The sequence below is a fragment of the Bos indicus genome, chromosome 7 (genome assembly GCF_029378745.1).
Source record: "Bos indicus isolate NIAB-ARS_2022 breed Sahiwal x Tharparkar chromosome 7, NIAB-ARS_B.indTharparkar_mat_pri_1.0, whole genome shotgun sequence".
Lineage (NCBI taxonomy): Eukaryota > Metazoa > Chordata > Mammalia > Artiodactyla > Bovidae > Bos > Bos indicus.
The window spans coordinates 38239754-38267254 of NC_091766.1; the positions used below are offsets into that span (position 1 = coordinate 38239754).

The 27501-nt window shown below is 38.9% G+C and overlaps 1 protein-coding gene and 1 pseudogene across 6 annotated transcripts in view; both read right to left on the bottom strand.

Annotated features, from left to right (window-relative positions):
• Positions 1–27501, bottom strand: part of UIMC1 (ubiquitin interaction motif containing 1) — a 137831-nt gene that overhangs the window by 109999 nt on the left and 331 nt on the right. For 3 of the 6 annotated variants that reach the window (XM_070793312.1, XM_070793306.1, XM_070793305.1), the window contains exon 1: positions 3278–3527. The exons of the other annotated variants lie outside the window; for them this stretch is intronic. In XM_070793312.1, the coding sequence (XP_070649413.1) occupies positions 3278–3383 (106 nt within the window). In that variant the 5' untranslated portion in view covers positions 3384–3527. Of the gene's footprint in view, positions 1–3277; positions 3528–27501 lie in introns of those variants that run through there. 6 annotated transcript variants of the gene reach the window in all.
• Positions 3536–27498, bottom strand: LOC139184126 (tubulin--tyrosine ligase pseudogene; annotated as a pseudogene).

Consider the following 27501-nt stretch of genomic DNA (forward strand, 5'->3'; position numbering starts at 1 on the left):
TTAAAGTATAAGTTTTCTAGATGCTATTTATCTTTTGGTCATATAAAAGAAAAAGATATCTATCTAACAGAAGTAAAATTGGATTTCTGAACTCTTCTACTAATTAAAATTTGTATTTTTCCTATAAAGGAAAAAATATATATATAAATCTCATTTTTTAATGACTTTTCAATAGGAATAATATAATAATTTATCATAGTTCCTTAAACATTAACTTAAATAACTGGTTCTCTAACTGCATATTATTATTCATCTAAAAGCTTTTTTCTTTTTTAATATCAATGCCTCAACCCAATAAAGGACATCTTTTTTAAAAAATCCACTGCAAATAATCATCAGATCAGATCAGTCGCTCAGTCGTGTCCAACTCTTTGCGACCCCATGAATCGCAGCACGCCAGGCCTCCCTGTCCATCACCAACTCCCGGAGTTCACTCAGACTCACGTCCATCGAGTCAGTGATGCCATCCAGCCATCTCATCCTCTGCCGTCCCCTTCTCCTCCTGCCCCCAATCCCTCCCAGCATCAGAGTCTTTTCCAGTGAGTCAACTCTTAGCATGAGGTGGCCAAAGTACTGGAGTTGCAGCTTTAGCATCATTCCTTCCAAAGAAATCCCAGGGCTGATCTCCTTCAGAATGGACTGGTTGGATCTCCTTGCAGTCCAAGGGACTCTCAAGAGTCTTCTCCAACACCACAGTTCAAAAGCATCAATTCTTCAGCGCTCAGCTTTCTTCACAGTCCAACTCTCACATCCATACATGACCACAGGAAAAACCATAGCCTTGACTAGACGAACCTTTGTTGGCAAAGTAATGTCTCTGCTTTTGAATATGCTATCTAGGTTGGTCATAACTACTTAAAGGTAAAAGACTGAATACTTTCCTCTTAGGATAGGAATAAAACAAGCATGTCTGCATTCATCATTTCTACTGAACATTATACTACAGGTTCTAAACAGGTCGATTATGGAATAAGAAGAAATAAAAAATCCAAATGGGAAAAGAAGAAGTAAAACTACTGCCTTTTGTAGATGACATGATCTTGAATTTAAAAATAACCTAAGAAATCCACTAAAAAACCATTACAACTAATGAACAAGTTCAGTAAGATTGCTGGATACAAGGTTAATATACAGAAATCAACTGAACAGCTATCTATACGCAATAAATAATCCAAAAATTAAATTTTCAAATTCTATTTTAATAGCACCAAAAATAAAAAAAATTCTTAACAAAATTTAACAAAAGTGCAAGGTTTGCAACCAAAAACTACTGCTGGAAGATACAAAAGATAAATGCAAAGACATCCCATGTTCATGAATTAGAAGACTTGACACTGTTAAGACAGCAATATTTCCCAAACTGCTCTAGAGATACAACATAATTCCTAATAAAATTCCTACTGGCTTTTCTGTTGACATAGACAAGTTGATCCTAAAATTCACAGAGGAAATGCAAAACAGAGGAAAAACAGAGGTCCCAGAACAGCCAAAACAATCTTGAAAAAAAGAACAAAGCTGAAGGACTCACACATCTCAATTTCAAAACTTGCTACAAAGCTATATTATCAAGACGGTGTGGCACTGGCACAAGAATAAAAATAAAGATCAATGGAACAGAAGACCAGGCAGTTCAGAAAACATCCACACATTTACTGTCAATTGCTTTCAACAAAAGTACCAAGGTAATTCAATGAACAAAGTATAAGTCTTTCCAATAAACGGTACTCTAACAACTAGATATCCAAATGCAAAAAGAATGAAATTGGACCTCTACCTCACATAATAAAGGATTGCATGAAACAGATCAAAGACCTGAATGCAAGAGCAAAATCTATAAAATTCTAAGGCAGAACATAAGCATAAAGCTTTGTAATCTTGGATAGGTGAGTTTATTAAATATATTATCAAAAGCATAAGCAACGAAAGAAAAAATAAATAAACAGGGCTTCATCTTATTAAAAACCTTGTGCTCCAAACCACAATATTAAGGCAAGTTTAAAAAAAAATAATGAGAAAAGTAACTGTAAAGCATCTATGTAATAAAGAAATTGTATACAGAATAAAGAACTCTTGCAAGTCAATAGCAAAAGGGTTTCTTGGGTTTTTGTTAATAATGCTGTAATTAACACTGGTATGCATATATCTTTTCAAATCAGTGTTTTGTTTTCTTTGAGTAAATACTCAGAGGTAAAACTGCTGAATCATACAGCAGTTCTATTTCTTCATTTCAATTGTATGCTTTAAGTGGATGGATTATATGATAAGTGAATTATATCTCAATAAAGTTGCATTTTTTTCTTAGAGAAAACAGCAAACATTGGCAAGGATGCAAAGAAATTAAAACTTTCATTCATTCATAGTGTGAATATAAAATTCTGCAGCTGCTGTGGAAAACAGCTTGGCAATTCTTCAAGAAATTAAAATACATCTAGTAATTCTACTTCCAAGTAAACATCCAAGAAAGTTAAAAACAAGTATTCAAACAAAGACTTGCATTTAAATGTTCTTAACATCATTAATCATAATAGCCAAAAACAGAAATAATCCAAATGATGAATGGATACACAAAATGTGGTACATCCATCCATACAATGGAATGTTGGTCAGCCTTAAAAAGAAACCAAGTACTAATACATGCTACAAAATGGATAAACCTTGAAAACACATTAAGTGAAAGCAGCCAGACACAAAAGCCTACAAATTGTATGATTCTGTCTATATGAAACATCCTGAATGGACTAATCTACAGAGACAGAAAGCAGATTAAGATAACTAGAGGTTTGAGGAGACAGAAATACAGAGTAACTACTTAATGGCCTTGGGTTTCTTTTTGGGGTGATGAAAATGTCCAGAATTAGAAAGTGGAATTCCCTGGTGGTCCAGGGAATTCACCTGCTAATGCAGGGGACACAGTTTCAATCCCTGGCCTGGGAAGATTCCACAGGTTCTGGGGCAACTAAGCCTGTGCACCACAACTACTGAGCCAGTACTCTAGAGCCTGCAAACCACAACTACTGAGCCCACGCACCTAGAGCACGTGCTCTACTACAAAAGAAGCCACCACAATGAGAAGACCGCGCACCACAATGAAGAATAACCCCTGCTTGCCACAGCTAGAGAAAGCCTGCACACAGCAACAAAGACCTAGCAAAGCCAAAAATAATAAATAAAAAAAAAAAAAGAACATAGTGGTAGTTGCACAACATTTTGAATGTACAAAAAGCCATTATACACTTTAAACAGATGACTGCTGGATTTTACATTCTATGAAATCTACCTGCCTGGAAAATCCCATGGACAGAGGAGCCTGGTGGGCTGCAGTCCGTGGGGTCGCTGAGAGTCGGACATGACTGAGCGACTTCACTTTCACTTTTCACTTTCATGCACTGGAGAAGGAAATGGCAACCCACTCCAGTGTTCTTGCCTGGAGAATCCCAGGGACGGGGAGCCTGGTGGGCTGCCGTCTGGGGTCGCACAGTGTCGGACACGACTAAAGCGACTTAGCAGCAGCAGCAGCAGCAATCTACCTAAATTAAAAAAAAAAAAAACTTTCCAGATGATTTTCTATTATAACCAAAGCAGAGACTCACTGACTTAAATACTGATTTTAAAAGAACGTGTTACAAACTTCTCAAATTGTTTAATCATTCAATTACTCCTAAGAGAAGTGTCACATCTCATTGTCAAAAAACATCTGGACAACCTTAGTAAGGGAGGGTAGTAATAAAGGACACACTCAAACTCTTCCAATCTAGTCACTCATAATATCATTCCCTATCTTAAGAATAGAAGCTAAACACAAATTTCTTTTCTATTCTTAATGTTTATTTTTAAATGACTTAAGTCTTGAAGAAATAGAAGAAATCACACAGAATGATGAAAATATTAAACTACACATAAATTTTTTATTGTAGTATAGATGACCTACAATACTGTGTTGGTTCTAGGCATACAGCAAAGTGATTCAGTTATTTTTTCAGATTATTTTCCCTTACAGGTTATTACAAGATATCAAATATTGTTGTTCCCTGTGATATACAGTAAATCTTTGCTGCTTCTCTATTTTATGTATAGCAGTTCATATCTGTTAATCCCCTACCCCTAATTTATCCTTTCCCCTTTGGTAACCATAAGTTTGTTTACTATGTCTGTGAGTCTGTTTCTGTTTTATATATAGATTCACTTGTATTATTTTCTAGACTCCATATATGTGTTATTATATAATATTTTGTCTTTATCTGACTTCACTTAGCATGATAATCTCTAAGTCCATTCATGTTGCTGAAAATGGCATTATTTCATTTATTCTTATGGGTAATACTCCATTTTATTTATACACAGACACACACACATGCATGCATGCTCACCCCCTCCCCCAGCTCCCACTCCTCCACCAGCACATCTTCTTCTTAAACCAACCAACCAGATTGGCACCTGGGTTGTTTCCACGTCTTGGCTACTGTAAATAGTGCTGTTATGAACACTAGGGTATCTGTATCTTCTCAAATTAAGAGTTTTCATCTTTTCTGGATATATGCCTAAGAGTGGGGTTACTGGATCATATGGCAGGCCTACTTTTATTTAAGGAACTTCCATACTGTTTTCCATAGTGGCTGCACCAATTTACACTCCCACTGACAGAGTAGAAGGGTTCCCTTTCCTCCACACCCTCTCCAGCATTTGTTATATGTAGACTTTTCGCTAGTCATTCTGACCGGTATGAAGTAATACCTCATCATGGTTCTGATTTACATTTCTCTAACAATTTAAGCTACATATACACTTTTTTTTTTCCACAAGGGAAACTAGAAAGTATTTTAATAAAATGAAAACAAAAACACAAAAGCAAAATCTGTGGGATGCAGCTAAGAAGTTCTTATAGAAAAGCTGAAGGCCTTAAATGCTTGTATTTTTTTCAAAAACTAAATATCTCAAATCAGTGACCTGACCTTATACTTTAAGGAAACTAGAAAAAGAAAAGAAAAGCAAGCCCCTCAAAAGGAGAAGAATAAAAATAATAAAGAACATGAAGAAATTGAAAACAATAATGACAGAGAAAATCTATAAAGCCAAAAGCTGACCTTTAGAAGAGATTAATAAAACTGATAAGCCTCTAACCAATCTGCCCAAGTGAAAGAGAGAAGATATAAATTACCAATATAAGGTAACAGAAGGATTAAGCATAAGGATTTTAAAAAGTTTCATCATTACAGATTATATAGATATTAAAAGGATAATACAGGGATATAACAAATAATTTTTGTCCTTAAACTCGACAACTGAAATGGAACAATTCCTTGAAAGGCACAAACTCCCAAAGCTCCATCAAGACACATTTAACAGAAAGAGAAAGGACTGGGTAACTCTATGATACCTTTGATTTGTAGTAAGATACTACTTTCCAGGGTGATGTTCAAAGCACTTGTTAGGTACTGATTGAATTCCTCAAAGAACATTGCGTTCCCCTTCTTCATACTTCCCATAGTTCTCTGAGTACTCCTTTTGAATGCAGTGATTAGTCAAGTGGCTGGTTTTATCTTGGAAATAATCCACCTGATACGGTTCTGAAGCAGTCTGCAGGACACCCTCACTATAGAGGTAGATATTAAACTGACAGTCCACCAAGACCCAGCCTCGGATGTCAAACTTGCGATGACCAGGCTTCCAGGAACAACGGGAGCTCCAGGTATTTCTGGATCACGTGCATCTGGCCTTGGTTGTCTATGAAATCCAACAGTTCTGTAGCTTCTGAGAAGATGAGTATGCCTTCACCTTTGGCTCCGGCTGATGACTTTGCAATCCAAGCGTTGCCCTCTCCCTCCTCTTTCTTTCTGTTATATTAAGTCAGAAAAAATTCTCTGTCGTCTGTCCTTGAACTACGGAGCAGTGGATGGATTCCATTCTGAGCTGGAGCAACTAGGGTCTTAAGGTTGGTTGGATAAATCACATAGGACTCGCGGAACCATGTGTAGGACTCAGCCTGTTCTGGGCTGGTTTTGATGAGCTTCACTAAAGATGCTTTGCGACACAGTTTGTCGGCCCCTCTGTAGTAATTCACCAAGTGCATCAGCCAGGCTCACGATCCAGTCTCCTGAAGGGCAGCCGGTTTCTTTCTTCCAGCATCAGGCTGAACCTGGGGTTATCCCATTGCAGCCGCTTCCAGTGGCCTGTGGCGAGCAGCAGCCAGAACACCTCATTGGCATAGACGCTGCTGTTCCCATCGCGCACCACAAAGGTGTACATGGTGAAAGGCCGCACGCCTGGCACCCCCACCCCCCACCCCGCCAGCCGCCTCAGGGACCAGCAGCCGGGCGGTGGCTCAGCTAGGGACCAGTCCAGGCGCCCACCACCTAAACTTTTGAGTCTATATATATTTAAATACATATAGCAACAATAAAATTAGAGAAATATTTATAGCATACATGAAAAAAGCTATTGATTATATTTAAAAAGTACAAACTGACACAAAATATTAACATCCCATTAGATAACGAGACATGAACTGTCAATTTGCAAGGAAAAAAATTTAACAAACATGAATATGTGGAAGGATTTAACCTATAACACTATTTAGACAAATTTTTAGACACATTTTTACTTCCTAAAGTAAAATGAATTAATTTTAATGATAATCCTGCAGTTGGGGGAGCAATTCTTCAAACACCAAACTGTAACAGATATTTAAAAAAACACACACACAACAAAACTTTGTATAAATGGTGCCATATTCTAATATAAATTACTAAAATCACTAAAGTTTTCAGTTTTAACCACTCGCTCTATCCCTCCTTTTAGACTTAGGTCTGTTACCGCCATAATGAAAACTACCCAAAGAAAAACAAAACAAATATTTTTGGAGACCAAGAAAGAAACAGCTAAGACATCTGAGGGGAAAGTATAATGGAATCTGGCAAATTAAAGAGATAAATCTTAGATAAATACTTAAAGAAAAGAACTGCTCACTAAGGGTTCTTAACCAATCCACAAGCCCTTAAAGGACCTATGGTTAGGCTTCAAGAGATTGACAATCTCCTGAAACTGTGTGTAAAACTGTCTTGTTTTTGTCTGCTCCCTGGGAAAAATTCTTATAGCTTTCATCCAACTCTCAGAGGAGCTCAAAATCCAGAAGAGTTTAGAACTACCAATGATCTAGCTAAACCCCTTCATTTTCAGAAACAACCTGAAGATTTAAATTGATGTGCATAACCAGTCTCCTAGTATTTTTGTGTTTAAGAATTATGACTTGGTACGGGGAGGGAGGAGGGAGGAGGCTTCAGGATGGGGAACATGTGTATACCTGTGGCAGATTCATGTTGATATATGGCAAAACCAATACAATATTGTAAAGTTAAAAATAAAATAAAATATATATATAAAAAAAAGAATTATGACTATTTCACCTTTTTACATTTTGGGGTTTTTTTTATGTCTGCATGCCGTCTAATACTGAAAGGTAAAATTTTTGTGACCTGAGTAACAAAGATTTCTCAGGATACAAAGAGTAAAAGACACAGAATTTTTAAAAACTGACAAACTAGGCTTCAATGAAACTTAAAACTTATGTTCTTCAAAAGACACCAATAAGAAAACAAAAAGACAAGTCATAAAATGGGAGAAAATATTTGCAATGCATATATCTTGCAAAAGACTCATAGTCACAATATATAAAGAACTCTTATGGTGGTGATGGTTTAGTTGCTAAGTCGTGTCCAACCTTGCAACCCCATTAACTGTAGCTCACCAGGCCCCTCCGTACATGGGATTTCTCAGGCAAGAATACTGGAGTGGGTTGCCATTTCCTTCTCCAGGGTATTTTCCCAACCCAGGGATCAAACCCAGGTCTCCTGCATTACAGGGGGTCTCCTGCACTGCAGGCGGATTCTTTACCAACTGGAGCCACCAGGGAAGCCCAAATAACTCTCATAATGCAATAATAAAAAGACAAACCAATTTTTTAAATGAGCAAGATATGGACACAAAAGCAAATGCACTCATAGCCAATAAGCAAAACAAACAGAAAAAGATGCTCTGCATCATTAGTTATCAAAATAGAAATTAAAGCCACAATGACATAACACTACACATCCATTATAATGGTTACAATTAAAAATACTAAAAACACTAATGTGGGCAGAAATAAGGAATACATGGATCTCTCATACACTGCCAATGGAAATGTACAATGTTATAAGCCACTTTGGAAAACTATCTGGCAGTTTCTTAAAATTTAATGTATACGACTATACAGGCCAGTCATTCTGCTCACTACTATTTGCTCAACAGAAACAAAAACATATCACCACATAAAGACTTGTAATGTTCACAGAAGCTTTTCATACAGTGTCAAGCACTAAGAAGTGAAGTTGCTCAGTCGTGTGCGACTCTGCGATTCCATGGACTGAAGCTCCTCCGTCCATGGAATTTTCCAGGCAAGAGTACAGGAGTGGGTTGCCATTTCCTTCTCCAGGGGATCTTCCCAACCCAGGGATTGAACCCAGGTCTCCCACGTTGCAGGCAGGCACTTTACCCTCTGAGCTACCAGGGAAGCCCATGAGATGACCCAAATGTCCAACAACAGATGAATAAACAAATTGTGATTTATTCATACAACAGAACATTACTCAGCAATAAAAAGGACACAGGCAAAAATACAAGTGAACCTCAAAATCATTTTGCTGAATGAAAAATTTCCCTGGTGGTCCAGTGGTTAAGACTCCACGCTCCCAAAGGAGGGGACCCGGGTTCAATCCCTGGTCAGAGAACTAGGTCCCACATCCTGCAACTAAGTTCAAACACAGCAAGTAAGACCCAGCACAGCCAAAGAAATAAGCCAGTCACAAAGAGTAAAGGTTGTATTATTCCATTTATATAAAATGTAACCTAACCTATAGTGACAAAAAGTAAATCACTGGTTACTAAGGTTCAGGAATGTAAGAAGAGAAGGACAGAAGAGAGCATGAGGAAGCTTTTGAGGGTGATGGGAACCTACTGTATCATGATTTTGGCAGCAGTTTCACAAGTGTATACAACTTGAAAATTTCATCAAACTATACGCTTCAAATAGATGCAGTTTATTACACATAAATCATTTTGCAATAAAATTGATAAGGAAAAAATAAAATGAGACACCACTATACATCCACTAGCATGGCTAAAATTTAAAAGACTAAAAAGATCAGGCATTGATAAGAATACAGGAGCAGCTAGAACTCTAATACATTGCTGTTAGGAATATAAAGTGGTACAACCACTCTGAAAAGACAGTTTGGCACTTTCTTAAAAAGTAAAACATACACCTACTATATGACCTAGCCATTTCAAGTATTTACCCAAAAGAAATAGTCACGTTCATAGTAACCCTATTCATAATAGACGAAATCTCTGAACAGCCCAAATAGCCACCAATAGGGGAATGGATAAACAAATTGTGGTCTATCCATACCATAGAAAACTACTTCACCAATTAAACTACATAAAACATTATGGTGAGCAAAGGAAGCAAGACACAAATAAGTACATACTATATGATTCCATTTACAGGCATACCTCATTTTTTGCACTTTGCAGATACTGCATTTTTTTACAAACTGAATGTTTGTGGCAATCGTGTGTGGAGCAAGACTCCCAACAGCATTTTCCTCACTTTGTATCTCTGTGTCACATTTTGGTAATTCTTGCAACATTTCAAACTTTTTCTTTATATTTATCAAGGTGACCCACTTTCAATGATTTTTTTTCATTTTTCTTTTTCTTTTTTTTGATCAGTGATTTTTTTATGTTACTACTATAACTCAATGAAGATTCAGATGACAGCAATTTTTATCAAGTTTTCTTTTTCATTTTCATTATAGTCAATTTATAAATTTTGTTATTAATAGCTTCAAGTGTACAGCAAAATTAATCAGTTATACATATATCCACTCTTAAGATTCCTTTTCCATATAAGCCGTTACAGAGTATTGGGTAAAGTTCCCCGTTAATTAAATATATACATTATATCGATGTGAGAGTTGGACCATAAAGAAGGCTAAGAGCCAAAGAATTGATGCTTTTGAACTGTGGTGCTAGAGAAGACTCTTGAGAGTTCCTTGGACAGCAAGGAAATCAAACCAATCAATCCTAAAGGAAGTCAACCCATAATATTCACTGGAAGGACTGATACTGAAGCTGAAGCTCTAATACTCTGGCCACCTGATATAAAGAGCTCACTGGAAAAGACCCTGATGCTGGGAAAGATTGAGGGCAGAAAGAGAAGGGGACAACAGAGGATGAGATGGTTGAATGGCATCACCAATTGGTGATGGATCCAATGGACATGAGCTTGAGCAAACTCCAGATGATAGTGAAGGACAGAGAAGCCTGGTGTGCTGCAGTCCATGGGGTCGCAAAGAGTCAGACACGACTAAGCAATTGAACAACAACAAATTATTTTTTTAGACTCTGCAAGCTTAACAGACTACAGTAGAGTGTAAACATAACTTTTATATGCACTGGGAAACAAAAAAAATCACGTGACTCACTTTATTTTGATTTACTGCAGTGGTCTGGAACTGAACCACAGTATTTGAGGTATAACTGTGTTTGAAATTCTAGAAAAGACTAATAAATCAACAGTGAAAAAAAAAAAAAAACCCAGACAAGTAACTGCCTCAGGCCAGAATGGGGGAGGGAGAAAAATGGCTGGTAAAAGGCATAAAGGTACCTCTTGAAATAAGTGTGCTGTATCTTGATTAAGGAGGTGGTTATACAGGTAGATACTCTGACCAAAATTCAATCACAGACTTGATTCATCATCATCAAAATTCAATCATCATTCCCTCCAAAGAAATCCCATGACTACTTGTCATGACAATAAAGAGGTTAATAAATCTTTTCTCAAAAAGAAACTTAAAAAGCTGACAAATTTCAGCTTGGAAACTAACTGAATATAACAAAATTAAAAATATTTATTCATGAAAACTACTTAACTTTCAGTAAGAACACCATGAATCTCTGCAATTCATACCAAGAGCTTGATATGTCCCATATATCCCCCGCCCTTAGATTCACCAACCAAGGAAAGGAAGGACATGAATATCAACAATTTCACTTTCACAGCTGGTGGGGACTCACTAGGTAGGAACATTTTTAGTCTATCTTAGTGGCTAATACCCTGTGGTTGGGTCCTATATGAGGCAAGCAACAAACCAGAGAACGAATCAAAGATTTATCAGGAAATTCCAAGAAGACAGACAGCCATAAGAGGATTCATAAAGTCTCCAAATATCCCAGACTGATGAAAGGTTGTGTTCAGTTCAGTTCAGTTCAGTCGCTCAGTCGTGTCCGACTCTTTGCAACCCATGAATTGCAGCACGCCAGGCCTCCCTGTCCATCACCAACGCCCAGAATTCACTCAGACTCATGTCCATCAAGTCGGTGATGCCATCCAGCCATCTCATCCTCTGTCGTCCCCTTCTCCTCCTGCCCCCAATCCCTCCCAGCATCAGAGTCTTTTCCAATGAGTCAACTCTTCGCATGAGGTGGCCAAACTACTGGAGTTTCAGCTTCAGCATCATTCCCTCCAAAGAAATCCCAGGGCTGATCTCCTTCAGAATGGACTGGTTGTGTACATACACGCAAACACCACAGCAGACCCAAGTGTCCTCCATAAACCTGGCAGCAGGACGCTGTGCATACACAGCAGAATCTGAGAGCCCCTGAGGACAGTAAACGCTGGGGCAAGCTTGAAAGCCAGTACTCAGGTTCCATCCCATGCAGAACTAAGACATCATCTTTGATTCTCTTTCACTCATTTTTCACATCCAATTAATCCTCATGCCTTACTGATTTCATCTCCTATATTTCTCTTTAACTTATCCATGTCTGTCCATTTCCAATTCAGTCACTCAGTTGTGTCTGACTCTTTGCGACCCCATGGACTGCAGCACACCAGGCTTCCCTGTTCATCACCAACTCCTGGAGCTTGCTCAAATTCATGTCCACAAGTCAGTGATGCCATCCAACCATCTCATCTTCTGTCGTCTCATCCTCCCACCTTTAATCTTTCCCAGCATCAGGGTCTTTTCCAATGAGTCAGCTCTTCACATCAGGTAGCCAAAGTACAGGAGCTTCAGCTTCAGCATCAGTCCTTCCAATGAATATTCAGGACTGATCTCCTTTAGGATGGACTGGTTGGATCTCCTTGCAGTCCAAGGGACTCTCAAGAGTCTTCTCCAACACCACAGTTCAAAAGTATCATTCTTCGGTGCTCAGCTTTCTTTATAGTCCAACTCTCACATCCATATATGACTCCTGGAAAAACCATAGCTTTGACTAAGTGGACCTTTACGGGCAAAGTAATGTCTCTGCTTTTTAATATGCTGTCTAGGTTTGTCATAGCTTTTCTTCTGAGAAAAAAGCATCTTTTAATTTCATGGCTGTAATTACCATCTGCAGTGATTTTGGAGACCAAAAAGTACAGTCTCTCATTGTTTCCCCATCTATTTGCCATGAAGTGATGGAACCGGATACCATGGTCTTAGTTTTTTGAATGTTGAGTTTAAAGCCAACTTTTTCACTCTCCTCTTTCACTTTCATCAAGAGGTTCTTTAGTTCTTCTTTGCTTTCTGCCATAAGGGTGGTGTCACCTGCATATCTGAGGTTATTGATATTTCTCCCAGCAATCTTGATTCTAGCTTGTGCTTCATCCAGCCCAGCATTTTGCATTAAGTACTCTGCATGTAAGTTAATTAAGCAGGGTAACAATATACAGTCTTTCCCAATATACATACTCAATATACATAACATACATAACTCAATATACATACATACATAACATATACATACTCCTTTCCCAATTTGGAACCAGTCTGTTGTTCCACGTCCAGTTCTAACTGTTGCTTCTTGACCTGAATACAAATTTCTCTGGAGGCAGGGAAGATGGTCTGGTATTCTCATCTCTTTAAGGATTTTCCATAGTATGTTGTGATCCACACAGTCAAAGGCTTTGGTGTAGTCAATAAAGCAGAAGTAGATGTTTTTCTGGAACTCTCTTACTTTTTCAATGAGCCAATGGATGTTGGCAATTTGATCTCTGGTTCCTCTGCCTTTTCTAAATCCAACTTGAAAATCTGGAAGTTCATGGTCCATTTTCACTACAACCCTAGTTCCAAAGTACCAGCAACTTGCATGTGGACAATATCTTAACTAGGTCCCTTACTTTCACTCTTGCTCCACCCCCTGTCCAATTTGCTCTACACACTGAAGCTTTCACCTTTTAAAATTGCAAATACTAAATTATTCCACAATTTAGGAATTCCTTGGCAGTCTAGTAGGGTTAGGACTCCACACTTTCACTGCTGAAGGGGAAGGTTCAATCCCTGGACAGGGAAATAAGGTCCCACAATCCACATGGCAAGGTCAAAACAAACAAAATAAAAAATATTCCACTATTTAAAACTTCATTATCTCACTGTTTCATATTTAAGACATTTTTCTCTTAATATGGTCTACATGGTATTCCCTGTATTATCTGACCTCCTGCCAGATTTCTCTTGCTCTAACCACTCCCTCAGTTCTTAAGCTACATCCATACTACTTTTCTGCCACAAAGCCTTCCCACACACTTCTTCTGCATGAAAGATTCCCTCCAACACTAGGTTCACCCAGTTTACTCCTTCTCATCCTTGAGATCTCAGCTGAACTATGATCTCAGAGAAGTCTTCCTTGACCGCCAAACTTGATCAAATCTCTTACCACATATGCTCAACGCATCAGCTTTCCCTCAAAGTAATCACAGCTGTAACTATATATTTATGTTTGCGATTTTTTAAGGCAATACCTGTCTTTTCCAATAGATTTGTAGGTTTCAGACAGACAAGGATAGGTCTAGCTCTAGGACTTAGCACATTCTCTGTAAATAATAGATGATCATCAAATACTTATTAAATAAATCACTTATACAAAATTTAGAACAATTTAGTGGTGAAATTATACTTTTCTCTTTATCCAAACTTTCTAGTCTTAAAATTTTTAAATATTAAAAAAAAAAACTAGTTGTGTTTTATAGTTTTCAGCTTGTAAGTCCTGTACATATTTTGTTAGATTTATGCCTAAATATTTGAGATGACTGGATGGCATCACCAACTCAATGGACCTGAGTTTGAGTTAACTCCGCGAGTTGGTGATGGACGGGAGGCCTGGTGTGCTGCAGTCCATGGGGTTGCAAAGAGTCAGACACAACTGAGCGACTAAACTGAACTGAACTTCTCTTAGTAATTAATGAAACCAATCAAGATCTAAATCAGTGGAACATACATGCTCATTGATTGTAAGACTCAACATAATAATGCTGTCAATTCATCCCAAATTCATCTTAGTGCAGTCTCTCAGCCATGTCCAAGTCTTTGCAATCCCATGGACTACAGCCCACCAGGCTCCTCTGTCCGTGGAATTCTCCAGGCAAGAATACTGGAGTGGGTAGCCATTCCCTTCTCCAGGGGATCTTCCCAACCCAAGGATCGAACCCGGGTCTCCCACACTGCAGGCAGATTCTTCACCATCTAAGCCCCAATTCATCTTAGATTTAACATAATTCCTATAAAAATCCTTGCAGTATCTTTTTGTAGACTTAGACAAGTTTATTCTAAAATTTACATGGAAAAGCACAGGCCCTAGAAAGACTTAAACAATCCTGACAAAAAGGAATAAAGTGAGAGGAATCACACTATTCCATATTAAGGGTTATTATATGAATACAGTAATCAAAATAGTGTGGAATTGGTAGAATAACAGACATATATCAATGAAGAAAAAAGAACTCAGAAACCATCACAACATACTCAAACCTAATTTAGTAGGGAAAGTCTTTTCAATAAATTGTGTTACAGCAAGTAGAAATCCATTGGCAAAAAGAAAAAAGAAAACCTCAAGCTAACACTTTATACAAAATCAACTCAAAATGAATCCATTAAAACCACGAGATAATACTATTGAATACACACCCATCAAAATGAATAAAATTTAAAAAGTCACACCACCAAAGTCAGGCAAATATTCAGGGAAACTGGATCACTCATACAAAGCTGGTGGGAATGTAAAATGGTACAACTCTGAAAAGAGTTCTGCAGTTTCTTAACTATCACATAACCCAATAACTGTACTCCTGGGTATTTATCCCAGAGAAACAAAATTTTATATTCACATGAAAACCTTGTACACAAATGTCCACAGCAGCTTTATTTGTAATAGCAAATCGAGGAAACAGTTCAAAGTCCTTCAGTAGGTGAGTGGCTAAACAAACTAGTATATATATAGTATGGAACATATTCAGCAATGAAAAAGAAAAATGAATAACTTCCCTGGTGGTCCATGGAAGCTAAGACTCCATGCTTCCAATGGGAACTACTAGGTTGGTGCAAATGTAATTGCAGTTCTGCATTGCTGAATTTGCTGTTTGATATTGGAATACATTTTTAAATAAATGTAGTTATGTAAAACATCATTTTAATGCACATTTTTCACTTTAGTTTTTTTGCTAATGACATTATTACCTGCTGTTTATTTTAGACTGTTGAAATGATGTTAGACAAAAAGTAAATTTAAGCAACTTTCTTATTCGAGTTCAAAATGGGTCATAAAGCAGTGAAGACAACTCACAACATCAACAACACTTTTGGCCCAGGAAATGCTAACAAACATACAGTGCAGTGGTGGTTCAAGAAGTCTTGCAAAGGAAATAAGAGCCTTGAGGATAAGGAGCACGGTGGCTGGCCCTCAGAAGTTGACAACGACCAGTTAAGAGGATCATCAAAGTTGATCCTCTTATAATTCCACAATAAACTGCTAAACAATTCAACCTCACAAATTGGAAAGGTGAAAAAGCTCGATAAGTGGGTGTCTTGTGAATTGACCACACATCAAAAATATTATCATTTTAAAGTGTTGTCTTCTCTTATCCTGTGCAACAACAATGAATCATTTCTCGATCAGATTGCGACGAAAAGTGGATTTTATGCAACGACCAGCTCAGTGCCTGGATCAAGAAGCTCCAAAGCACCTCCCAAAGCCAAACTTGCACCAAAAAAGAGGTCATGGTCACTGTCTGGTGGTCTGCTGCCTGTCTAATCCACTACAGCTTTCTGAATCCTGGTGAAACCATTACATCTGAGAAGTATGCTCAGCAAATCGATGAGATGCACCGAAAACTTCAAGGCTTGCAGATGGCATTGGTCAACAGAATAGGCCCAATTCTTCTCCACAACAACGTCTCATCGCACTTCCCACAACCAACACTTCAAAAGTTGAACAAATTAGGCTACGAAATTTTGTGTCATCTGCCATATTCATCTGACCTCTCACCAACCAACGATCACTTCTTTAAGCTTCTCAACAACTTTTTGAAGGGAAAATGTTTCCATAACCAGCTGCTGCTGCCACTGCTAAATAACTTCAGTCGTGGCCGACTCTGTATGACCCCATAGACGGAAGCCCACCAGGCTCTCCTGTCCCTGGGATTCTCCAGGCAAGAATACTGGAGTGGGTTCCCATTTCCTTCTCCAATGCATGAAAGTGAAAAGTGAAAGTTAAGTCACTCAGTTGTGTCCCACTCCCAGTGATCCCATGGACTGCAGCCTACCAGGCTCCGCCGTCCATGGGATTTTCCAGGCAAGAGTACTGGAGTGGGGTGCCATTGCCTTCTCCGCCATAACCAGCAGGAGGCAGAAAATGCTTTCCAAGAGTTCATCAAATCCCAAAGCAAGGATTTTTATGCTAAAGGAATAAAAAACTTATTTCTCACTGGTAAAAATGTGTTGACGGTAATGGTTTCTATTTTGATTAATAAAGATGTGTTTGAGCCTAGTTATAATGACGTAAAATTCACGATCTAAAACTGCACCTATTTTATATAAATTTATTTATTTTTAATTGAAGGATAATTATTTCACAGTATTGTGTTAGTTTCTGTCAAACATCAACATGAATCAGTCATAGGTACATATATCCCCTCCCTCTTGGACCTCCCTGCCACCTCCCTTCCCATCCCACCCCTCTAGGTTGTTACAGAGCCCCAGTTTTTCTCTGAGTTATACAGCAAATTCCTACTGGCTACCATATCTATTTTACACATGGTAATGTATGTTTCCATGTTACTCTCTCCATACAACCCATCCTCTCCTTCCTTCCCCCCTGCTCCATGTCCATAAGTCTATTCTCTATGTCTGTTGTCTCCACTGCTGGAGAGTGGAGACTTATCTCCACTCCTTCAAATAATTTCATCAGTACCATCTTTCTAGATTCCATTTATATGTATTAGTATACGATATCTGTTTTCCTCTTTCTGACTTACCTCACTCTGTATAATAAACTCTATGTTCATCCATCTCATTAGAACTGACTCAAATGTGATCCTTTTTATCACTAATAGTCCATTGTATATATGTATCACAGCTGCTTTATCCATTCATCTATCAGTGGACATCTAGGTTGCCTCCACGTCCTAGCTATTGCAGGCAATGAACATTGGGGTACATGTGTCTTTTTCAACTTTGGTTTCCTCAGGGTATATGCCTAGTAGTGGGATTCCTGAGTCATATGCTAGTTTTATTCCTAGTTTTTTAAGGAATCTCCATACTGTCTTTCTTTGTGGCTGTATCAATTTACATTCCTACCAACAGTGCAAGAGAGTTCCCTTTTCTCCACACTCTCTCCAGAATTTATTGTTTGTAGACTTTTTGATGATAGCCATTCTGACCAGTGTGAAGTGATATCTCACTGTAGTTTTGACTTGCATCTCTCTAATAATGAGTGATATAGAGCATCTTTTATCTGTGTTTATTAGCCATCTGTATGTCTTTGGAGGGAGAAAGAAATAGCAACCCACTCCAGTATTCTTGCCTAGAGAATCCTGTGGACAGAGGAGCCTGGTGGGCTGCCGTCCACAGGGTTGCACAGAGTCGGACATGACTGAAGCGACTTCGCATGCATGCATGCGTAGGAGAAGGAAACGGCAACCCACTCCAGTATTCTTGCCTGGAGAATTCCAGGGACAGAGGAGCCTGGTGGGCTGCCGTCTATGGGGTAGCACAGAGTTGGACACAACTGAAGCGACTTAGCAGCAGCAGCATGTCTTTGGAGATATGTCTGCTTAGGTCTTTTTCCCACTTTTTGATTGGGTTGTGAAACCACAATTACTTTTTCACCATCTTAATAGATACTACATGCTGCAACTAAGAGTTCACATGTCACAATAAAGATCGAAGATCCCACATGCAACAACTAAGACCCAGCACAGCCAAAAAGGCAAACAAGTTAAAAAGAAAGAAAAAGAATGAACTACTGATACATGCAACAACTTGGTTGACTCTTAAGGGAATTGTGTTGAGCAAAAAAAGTCCATCCTAAAAGACTGAAGGCAAAAGGAGAAGGGGGTAACAGAGGATAAGATGGTTAGATAGCATCATTAACTCAATGGATGTAAATTTGAGCAAACTCCAGGAGATAGTGGAGGACAAGGAAGCTTGGCATGCTCCAGTTTATGGGGTCATAGTCAGACATGACTTACTGACTGAACAACAAAAATGTTATACAGGGCTTCCCTTGTGGTCCAGGAGTTAAGAATCCACCTTGCAATGTGAGGGACACCAGTTGGATTCTTGGTTCAGGAAGATCCCACATGCTGCACAGCAACTAAGCCTGTGTGCCACAACTACTGAGCCAGCCCTCTAGAACCCATATGCTGCAACTACTGAAGCCGAAGCACCTAGAGCCTGTGCTCCAGAATAAGAGAAGCCGCCTCAGTGAGAAGTCCACACACGACAATGAAGAGTAGCCCCTGCTCACCACAACTAGAGAAAGCCTGCATGCAACAACAAAGACCCTACCACAGCCAAAAAATGAAATAAATAAATATATAAATCTTTTTTATTTTCTATATTATTCCATTTATAAAAATGAGTGAAATGACAAAATTTTAGAAAACAAGCATATTGTTGTCAAGGGTTAGGGACAGGAGAGGGCAGGAAGGACATGGGTTTGGTTAGAAAAGGGGTTCCTGTGGTGTTGGAACTGTTTAATTTCTCGATTGTTATGGATAATACAGGAACTTACACACAAATGATAAAATTGTAGTAGTTAACACACATACACAGAAACGCATAAATGAATATAAGTAAAATGGGGGAAATCTATCAGTGGGTTATACCAATGTCAGTATCAAGGTTGTGTTATTAAAGGATAATTTGGAATTCCAGTTCAAGATGGTGATGTTGCAGAATCTTGAACTCGCTTCCTCCCACAAATCTACAGCTATATACAGAACAATTTCCTGCAGGGAAGAAATAAAAAATTATACATATACACACATAACCCCATAGCTGAGCAAATCCTACACATCAGACAAACAAGAGAAAATTTACTTCAAAGTAAATCCCACACCCTCATGTAGTGACCCACAATCAGGAAGGAACTCAAAATCCCAATCTTCTCCCTGAGGAGTGAAGGGTTTGAACCCTGTATCTGGCAGCCCAACTTTTAAGACGCACCTGAGAGATGACCCCCAATACATCCAACTTTAAACCTGATAGCACTTGCATTCATGAAACCCACAAGGCTACAGTAAACTGAGAAACAGTTCTCAAAGGGCTCACACACACAGAAAACCACCAAGAGCCCAGCACAGAAGCCAACTGAAAAACACCCAAACTTTCTGTGAAAAATGTTTATTTGCTTATCATAAAGAACTGGCCTGACGAGCAGGCATCTAACTTAACACACATCTAAGCACCTGCTGAAATATTATTCAGAGACAAAGGCTGGTAGGTGACATCTTTGCACTCTTCCTCCGATTTGCTCCAGCTTGTCAGTATCTCGCAGAATAGAGCTTGTACCCTCATCTGATGCCTTGATTTTTGCAGTTGCCACCAGAAGACACTTCTAGATTGCCAAATTCTAGTGGTCAACAAGGCTTACGTTCAGAATCCCACAGGACTGTAGCTATCTGCATATTTTTTTAACATTTATTTGGCTGTGTCAGTTCTTAGTTATGGCACATGGGATCTTCATTGCAACATATAGGATCTTTCGTTGTGGTGTGCAGGTTCTTCATTGAGACACATGGACTTCTCTCTAGTTGTAGCAGGGGCTTCTCTTGTTTTAATGCAGAGGCTCAGTAGTTGTGGTACACAGGCTTAGTTGTCCTGCAGCATATGAGATCTTGGTTCCCTGACCAAGGATCAAATCAATGTCCCCTACATTGGAAGTCAGATTCTTAACCACTGGACCACCAGGGAAGTCCCTATCTGCATAATTTAAAGGCAGCTGCCTAAGAGTCTGGCTTCCAATCAGCCTTTATCTAGAAGCAGAGTTCTTCCACTTTGGGATACTGACAGGTCTTGGCACATCTTAAACTACTGGGGGCCAGTGAAAATAAAGTAGGCTGCTTGGACATTCACAAAGGTTTGAGAGACAACCAAGAGCTAAGGCAAAGTTGAATGATAAGATTCATCCCCTACACAGGGTCACTCTTTAAAAACTAAACAGTGGCTATTTCATCTAATGCATAACCAACTAATGCATATCTAACCAACACAGAGTCAGGGAAAATGAAAAAACAGACAAATATGTTTCAGGTGAAAGAACAAGGTAACACCTCAAAAAAAGACCTTAATGAAACAGAGATAAGTGATTTAACCTGATGAAAGTACAAAAGAATGGTTATAAAGATATTCACCAAGCTCAAGAGAAAAATGGAGGGACAAAGTGAGAATCTCAAAACAGAGGCAGAAAATAAAAGGAAGCACCAAATAGAAGTCACAGAGCTGAAGAATACAATGACTGAAATGGAAAATATAACGTGAAGGTTCAACAGCAGACCAGATGAAGCAAGAAAAAAAAAGGATCACTGCACTTAACGACAGGGCACTGGAACTCACCCAATCACAACAGCAAACAGAAAGAAAAAGAGTGAAGACAGCCTAGGAAACAAATGTTGTTGTTCAGTCGTTGTGTTCAACTCTTTGAGAATCTATGGACTGCAACATGCCAGGCTTTCCTGTCCTTTACTATCTTCCAGAGTTTGCTCAAACTCACATCCATTGAGTCGATGATGCCACTCAACCATCTCATCCTGTCACCCTCTTCTCTTCCTGCCCTCAATCTTTCCCAGCATCAAAGTCTTTTCCAAAGAGTAGGCTCTTTGCATCAGGCAGCAAAAATACTGGAGCTTCAATTTCAGCCATCAGTCCTTCCAATGAATAACCAGGATTAATTTCCTTTAGGATTGACTGGTTTGATATCCTTGCTGTGGGTATCAAGAGTCTTCTCCAGCACCACAATTCAAAAGCATCAGTTCTTCAGTGTTCAGCCTTCTTTATGGTCCAACTCTCACATCCATATATGACTACTGGAAAAACCAATGCTTTGACTAGACGGACTTTTGTCAGCAAAGTGTATCTCTGCTTTTTAATACACTGTCTAGATTTGTCACAGCTTTTCTTCTATGGAGCAAGCGTCTTTTAATTTTGTGGCTGCAGTCACCGTCTGTAGTGTTTTGGGAGGCCAAGAAAATAAAATCTGTCATTGTTTCCACTTTTTCCCCATCTAATTGCTATGAAGTGATGGGACCAGATACCATGGTCTTAGTCTTTTGAATGTTGAGTCTTAAGCCAGCTTTTCACTCTCCTCTTTCACTCTCATCAAAAGGCTCTTTAGTTCCTCTCCACTTTCTGCCATTAGAGTAGTAGTATCTGCATATCTGAGGTTATTGATATTTCTCCCAGAAATCTTGATTCCAGCTTGTGATTCATCCAGCCCAACATTTCACATGGTGTACTCTGCATAGAAGTTAAATAAAAAGGGTGACAATATACAGTCTTGATGTACTCCTCTCTAAATTTTGAACCAGTCTGTTGTTCTATGTCCAGTTCTAACTGTTGCTTCTTGACCCGTATACAGGTTTCGCAGAAGGCAGGAAGGTAGTCTGGTATTCCCATCTCTTTAAGAATTTTCCACAGTTTGTTGCAATCCACATAAAGGCTTTAACATAGTCAACGAAGCAGAAGTAGATGTTTTTCTGGAATTCTCTTGCTCTCTCTATGATACAGCGGGTATCCCTGGAAGTTCTCAGCTCCCGTACTGTTAAAGCCTGGCTTGAAGAATTTTGAGCATTACCTTGCTAGCATGTGAAATAAGCACAACTCTACAGCAGTTTGAACATACTTTGGCATGGCTTTCTTTGGGATTGGAATGAAAACTTTTCCAGGACTGTGGCCATTGCTTAGTTTTCCAAATTTGCTGGTATAAGGAGTGTAGCATTTTAACAGCATCACTTTTTAGGATTTGAAACAGCTGAGCTGGAATTCCATCACCTCCACTAGCTCAGACAATCGGAGGAGGCACTGGCAACCCACTCCAGAACTCTTGCCTGGAAAATCCCATGGACGGAGGAGCCTGGTAGGCTGCAGTCCGTGGAGTTGCTGGGAGTCGGACACAACTGAGTGACTTCACTTTCGCGCATTGGAGAAGGAAATGGCAACCCACTCCAGTATTCTTACCTGGAGAATCCCAGGGACGGGGGAGCCTGGTGGTCTGCCGTCTATGGGGTCGCACAGTGTCAGACACGACTGAAGCAACTTAGCAGTGCTCACTTCGGCAGCACATATACTGAAGTGACTTAGCAGCAGCAGCAGCAGCTCAGACAATACTAACATGGCAATACTTCCCAAATTGACATACACAGTCAGTGCAATCCCTAATAAAATCCTAGTTGATTTTTTTGGTGAAAACTGACAAGTTGATCCTAAAATTGGCACGGAAATTCAAAATAATAATTGAAACAAAACTATCTTGGGAAAAAAAAAGTTGATGGACTAACACATTCTGATTTCAAAATCTAGTACAAAGGTACAGTAATCAAGACAGTGTGGCACTGGAGCTAAGAATGAATGCACAAATCAATGGAACAGAACTGACAGTCTGGAAATATATGGTCATGTTTACAGTCAACTTATTTTCAACAAGAGTGCCAAGACCATTCAATAGGGAAAAGAATCATCTTTCTAATATATGGTGCTGGAAAAACTGTACAGTCGGATGCAAAAGAATGAAATTGATCCCTACCCTCACACCATACAAAAATTAACTCAAAACAGATCAAATACTTAAATGTAGAAGCCAGAATTATAAAACTCATAGAAGAAAACAGACAAATTTTTACAAGCTTGAATTCAATAATGGTTTCTTATATATGACATCAAAAGCACAAGCAACAAAAGAAAAACTAGATAAACTGGACACCAAAAATCAAGAAATTCTGTGCTTCAAAGACACTATCAAGAAAGCAAAGGGACAGTCCACAGAACTGGAGACAATTCTTACAAATCACATATATGTTAAGGAGTTGTACTTAGAATATATATACATAGATAGTCTTATAACTCAAAAATAAAACAGCAAATAACCCAATAAAAATTAGTCACAGAATCTAAGTACACATTTCTTTAATGATTATTTACAGACAGCAAATAAATGGGTAAAAAGATGCTCAACATGATTAGCCATTAGGGAAATGCAAATCAAAATCACAATGAGATACCACTTTACACCCAGCAGAATGGGTGTATAATCAAAAAGATAAACAGTGACAAGTGTAGGCCAGGATGTGGAGAAATTAAACCTGCATACACTACTGATAGATATGTAAAACAGAGAAGACTCTCTGGAAAACAGTCTAGCAGCTCCTCAAAATGTTGAAAATAGAATTACCATGCAACCCAGCAATTCCACTCCTACATAAACAGCCGAAAGAAATTACAGTTTATGTCCACACAAAAACCTGTACGTAAATATTCACAAAGCAGCATTACTCATGACAGCCCCAAAATGGAAACCACCCAAATATCCATCAACAGATGAAGGAATAAATAAAATGTATATCAGATCCATACAATGGAAAATTATCCAGCAATAAAAAGAAATGAAGCACTGATACATGCAACAACACAGATGAAGTTTGAAAACATTATGATAAGTAAAAAGAAGTCAGAAGGACCACATACTGTCTGATTCCATTTACATGAAATACCCATACCGGTAAATCTAAACAGACAGACAGTAGATCAGTGATTGCTTACAGCTCAGGGGGATTGGTACTGATGAATTAGGGGTGTGGAATTTCTCTTTAGGGTGAAGAAATGTTCTAAAATTGATTGTTGTGATGGTTATACAACTGTGAAAATACTAAAAGCCACTGAATTGTACATTTTAGTGGGTAAATTTTATGGTATATGAATTATATCTCAATAAAGCTGTTTAAAAAAATTAAGTTATGGTGACCAAGTCAGAATACTAGTTACCTTTGGATTTAGTTACCTTTGGAGGGTACTAAATGAAAAGGGGCACAGGGGATCCTTTTGAGGTGTCAGAAATGTTTCATATCTTGATTTGGGTGGCAGTTACATGGATGTACATATGAGCTATACAATTAAGATTGGTTCACTTCACTATATGCAAACAATACTTTTTTAATAATAAATGTGACTGAATGACTATTTTACTTAATCCTTATAAAAACCTAAGAAGTAAATATAATTATTATGAGGAAACATAGGTTCAAAACACTAACCTACCCAAAGTCACAAGGCAGGCACTTGCATTTCTATCTCTCAACTCTAAATCCTAACTCCAATATTCCATGACTTAATCTTTGGATTTCTGATGTAAGGTATGACATATAAATATTAGATGAATTGGTGGCACTAGTGGTAAAGAACCCGCCTGCCAATGCAGGAGATTTAAGAGACACGAGTTCGATCCCTGGGTCAGGAAGATCCCCTGGAGGAGGAAATAGCAACCCACTCCAGTATTCTTACCTGGAGAATCCCATGGACAGAGGAGCCTGGTGAGTTCCAGTCCATAGGATCGCAAAGAGTCAGACACAAATGAAGTGACTTAGCATACTTTATGCTATATATTTAAATTATAAAATATAATTCAATAAAATGTTTAAATTATATATATTTAACTTACTGAATGCTATATAAGGGCACAAAAGGCTAAATTACAGGTCAAAGGAAACTATTGCTATATGGAGAATAGTAAGACTTGAGGTGATACTTGAATCTAAGAGAACAGCTTGAACAGGACTTGGAAGTAGGGATAAGTATGGGGTCAGACAGGAGGAATCATAGTGCCCTAGGAAAACATCTTGTTAGATTTGAACATATTGGTTTCAATAATTAAATGTACAGGAAACACATCTTTTCCTGTACATTTAATTATTGAAACCAATATGTTCAAATCTGATAGCAATGGTGCTACACCATCAAATACATCTAATTTCTTAAAGACATGTAAAGAAATAAAAACTGTTCTCCTTAGCACAGAACCATCTACAGGCTCAAAGTGTGTTTTCAAAGAATCATAGTAAATAAGGGATCAATAAGCATTAAGTTAGAGGCAGCCCACAGCCAGATTCCAAAATTCCAGTGCTTCATGACATTTAGCCACACTTTTTCCATGGAAATTCTAAGAGTAAAAAAGGTCATGTGCATGTGTGCTAAGTTGCTTCAGTTGTGTCTAACTCTTTACAACCCCATGGACTATAACCTGACAGACTCTTCTGTCCATGGGATTCTCCAGGCAAGAATACTGGAGTGGGTTGCCATTTCCTCCTCTAAGGGATCTTCCCCACCCAGGGATTGAACCCGTGTCTTCTGCGGCTCCTGAACTGCAGGCGGATTCTTTACCGCTGAGCCACCAGGGAAGTCCCTAAAGAAGTCACTGTTCAGCTAATTTAAACAAGCAATCTAACATAATTCAACTCCTATTTAAGTTGCCATCTTTCAAAATGAAGAAAAAAAAAAATCACTAAAATAATGGCTTATCTTCAATTACTTGAATAGAGGCTACAGAAGGAATTATCACTAAGTGTCTACAAAGAAGAAATAGAGTCTAGATACCAACACTCTCTTCTCAATCGTTAACAGAAACAAAACGTCTCTAAAAGAATGCAAAGGCAGGAAAGGTGACCCAAAAATGAGACTCGTTACATTACAGTTGGTAGTGTCCTTGAAAATCTCCAATTTGTAAGATATTATTTGTCATTTTTGTTCAACACATCCATCATCTTGATCTATGCAAAGAACAATCACTGACAAGAAAATTTAAAATCTTGACATTCTACCTACCAAACCTGTCAAAATTGCTCTGAAAGCCTGGAGGCACTGGGACCTTAACCGTACTCTCTGATTGATTGACTCTTACTTCTAAATAAGCTACTATTCAAGAAATCTGGTACCAAACTCTTCATCAACTGATCACATGAGCTTTACTGTTTCTCCAATTTAAAAAAAAGTAAATGCACACCTACACACACACACTGATGCTCTATATGCCTACACACACACACACCCCGATGCTCTATTTCCCAGTTTATACTCAGCCTCAGTTTAAGACAAGTGTGTAAAAACAGAATCCAAACACAATGAGTAACAGTTATTTACTGGGTCCCAGGGAGGCCTGGCGTGCTGCAATTCATGGGGTTGCAAAGAGTCGGACACGACTGAGCCACTGAACTGAACTGGATACTATTTTAGGTACCTCAAATGCATTATAGAGGTTATTCCTCCCCAAAACTCTATGTGCTAGGTTTCATGATTTTAGGACACTTTTATCATGATTTTTACACGTTAGGAAACTCAAAATCAAACATCTGGTAATTTCTTAAATTCAAAATGGGAATGCTGATAATTGAAGCACAATGTATCTGATTTCAAAAAGACATTTTTTACTTCAACTAAAAGGCACTATCTTTGACAGGAAAAAATAAAGACAGTAGACTTTCACTTATTCATATTCAGTGACTATATACAAGAACACTGGAGTCACGCTGGCTGGATTCAAAACCAGCTCAACCGCGTACACCATGTGTGTCTTTGATCCTCAGTTATCTAACACATAAGTTAAAGACGGTAAGAGTACCTATGGCGTAAGACTGTCGTGAACGTTCAACAAATGTGTATGTGTACGAGGCTTGAAACACTGTCTATCATCCTACAGAACGGAAACATACTACTTCTGTGCCAGGGGGAAGTGGTACACGACGATCAGGATTCCCAAGGAAAATCTTAATTTCTGGGCAAAATAACCTAGACCACTAACCAACAGAAAACAGTAGCCTGGAGGAGATAGGGAGTGTGAAGAGAAAGTGGGTGGGGGACCCAGTCGACCTGACTCCGAGAGGTCCCGGCTGTGAGGCCCCACGAAAGAAGGCGGCATAGACGGAGCCCCCTCCCTGGGTGCTCAGCGTGAGGAAGACGCCTTCGGGGGTGGGCGGGGACCGGAGCCGGTGGCAGGAGACCCAGAAGGGCCGAAAAGGGACCCGAGGAGGATGAAGGCCGCACCCTCGGTTTGAGGGGAGCGGGCCCGGCAGTCGAGGGAGGAAGACCATCCGGGGTCCCCAGAGGCCCCACCGGCGTCCCGAGGCGCCCAGTATCCTGAGGGGCCATCCTCGGTGTCCTAACGGCC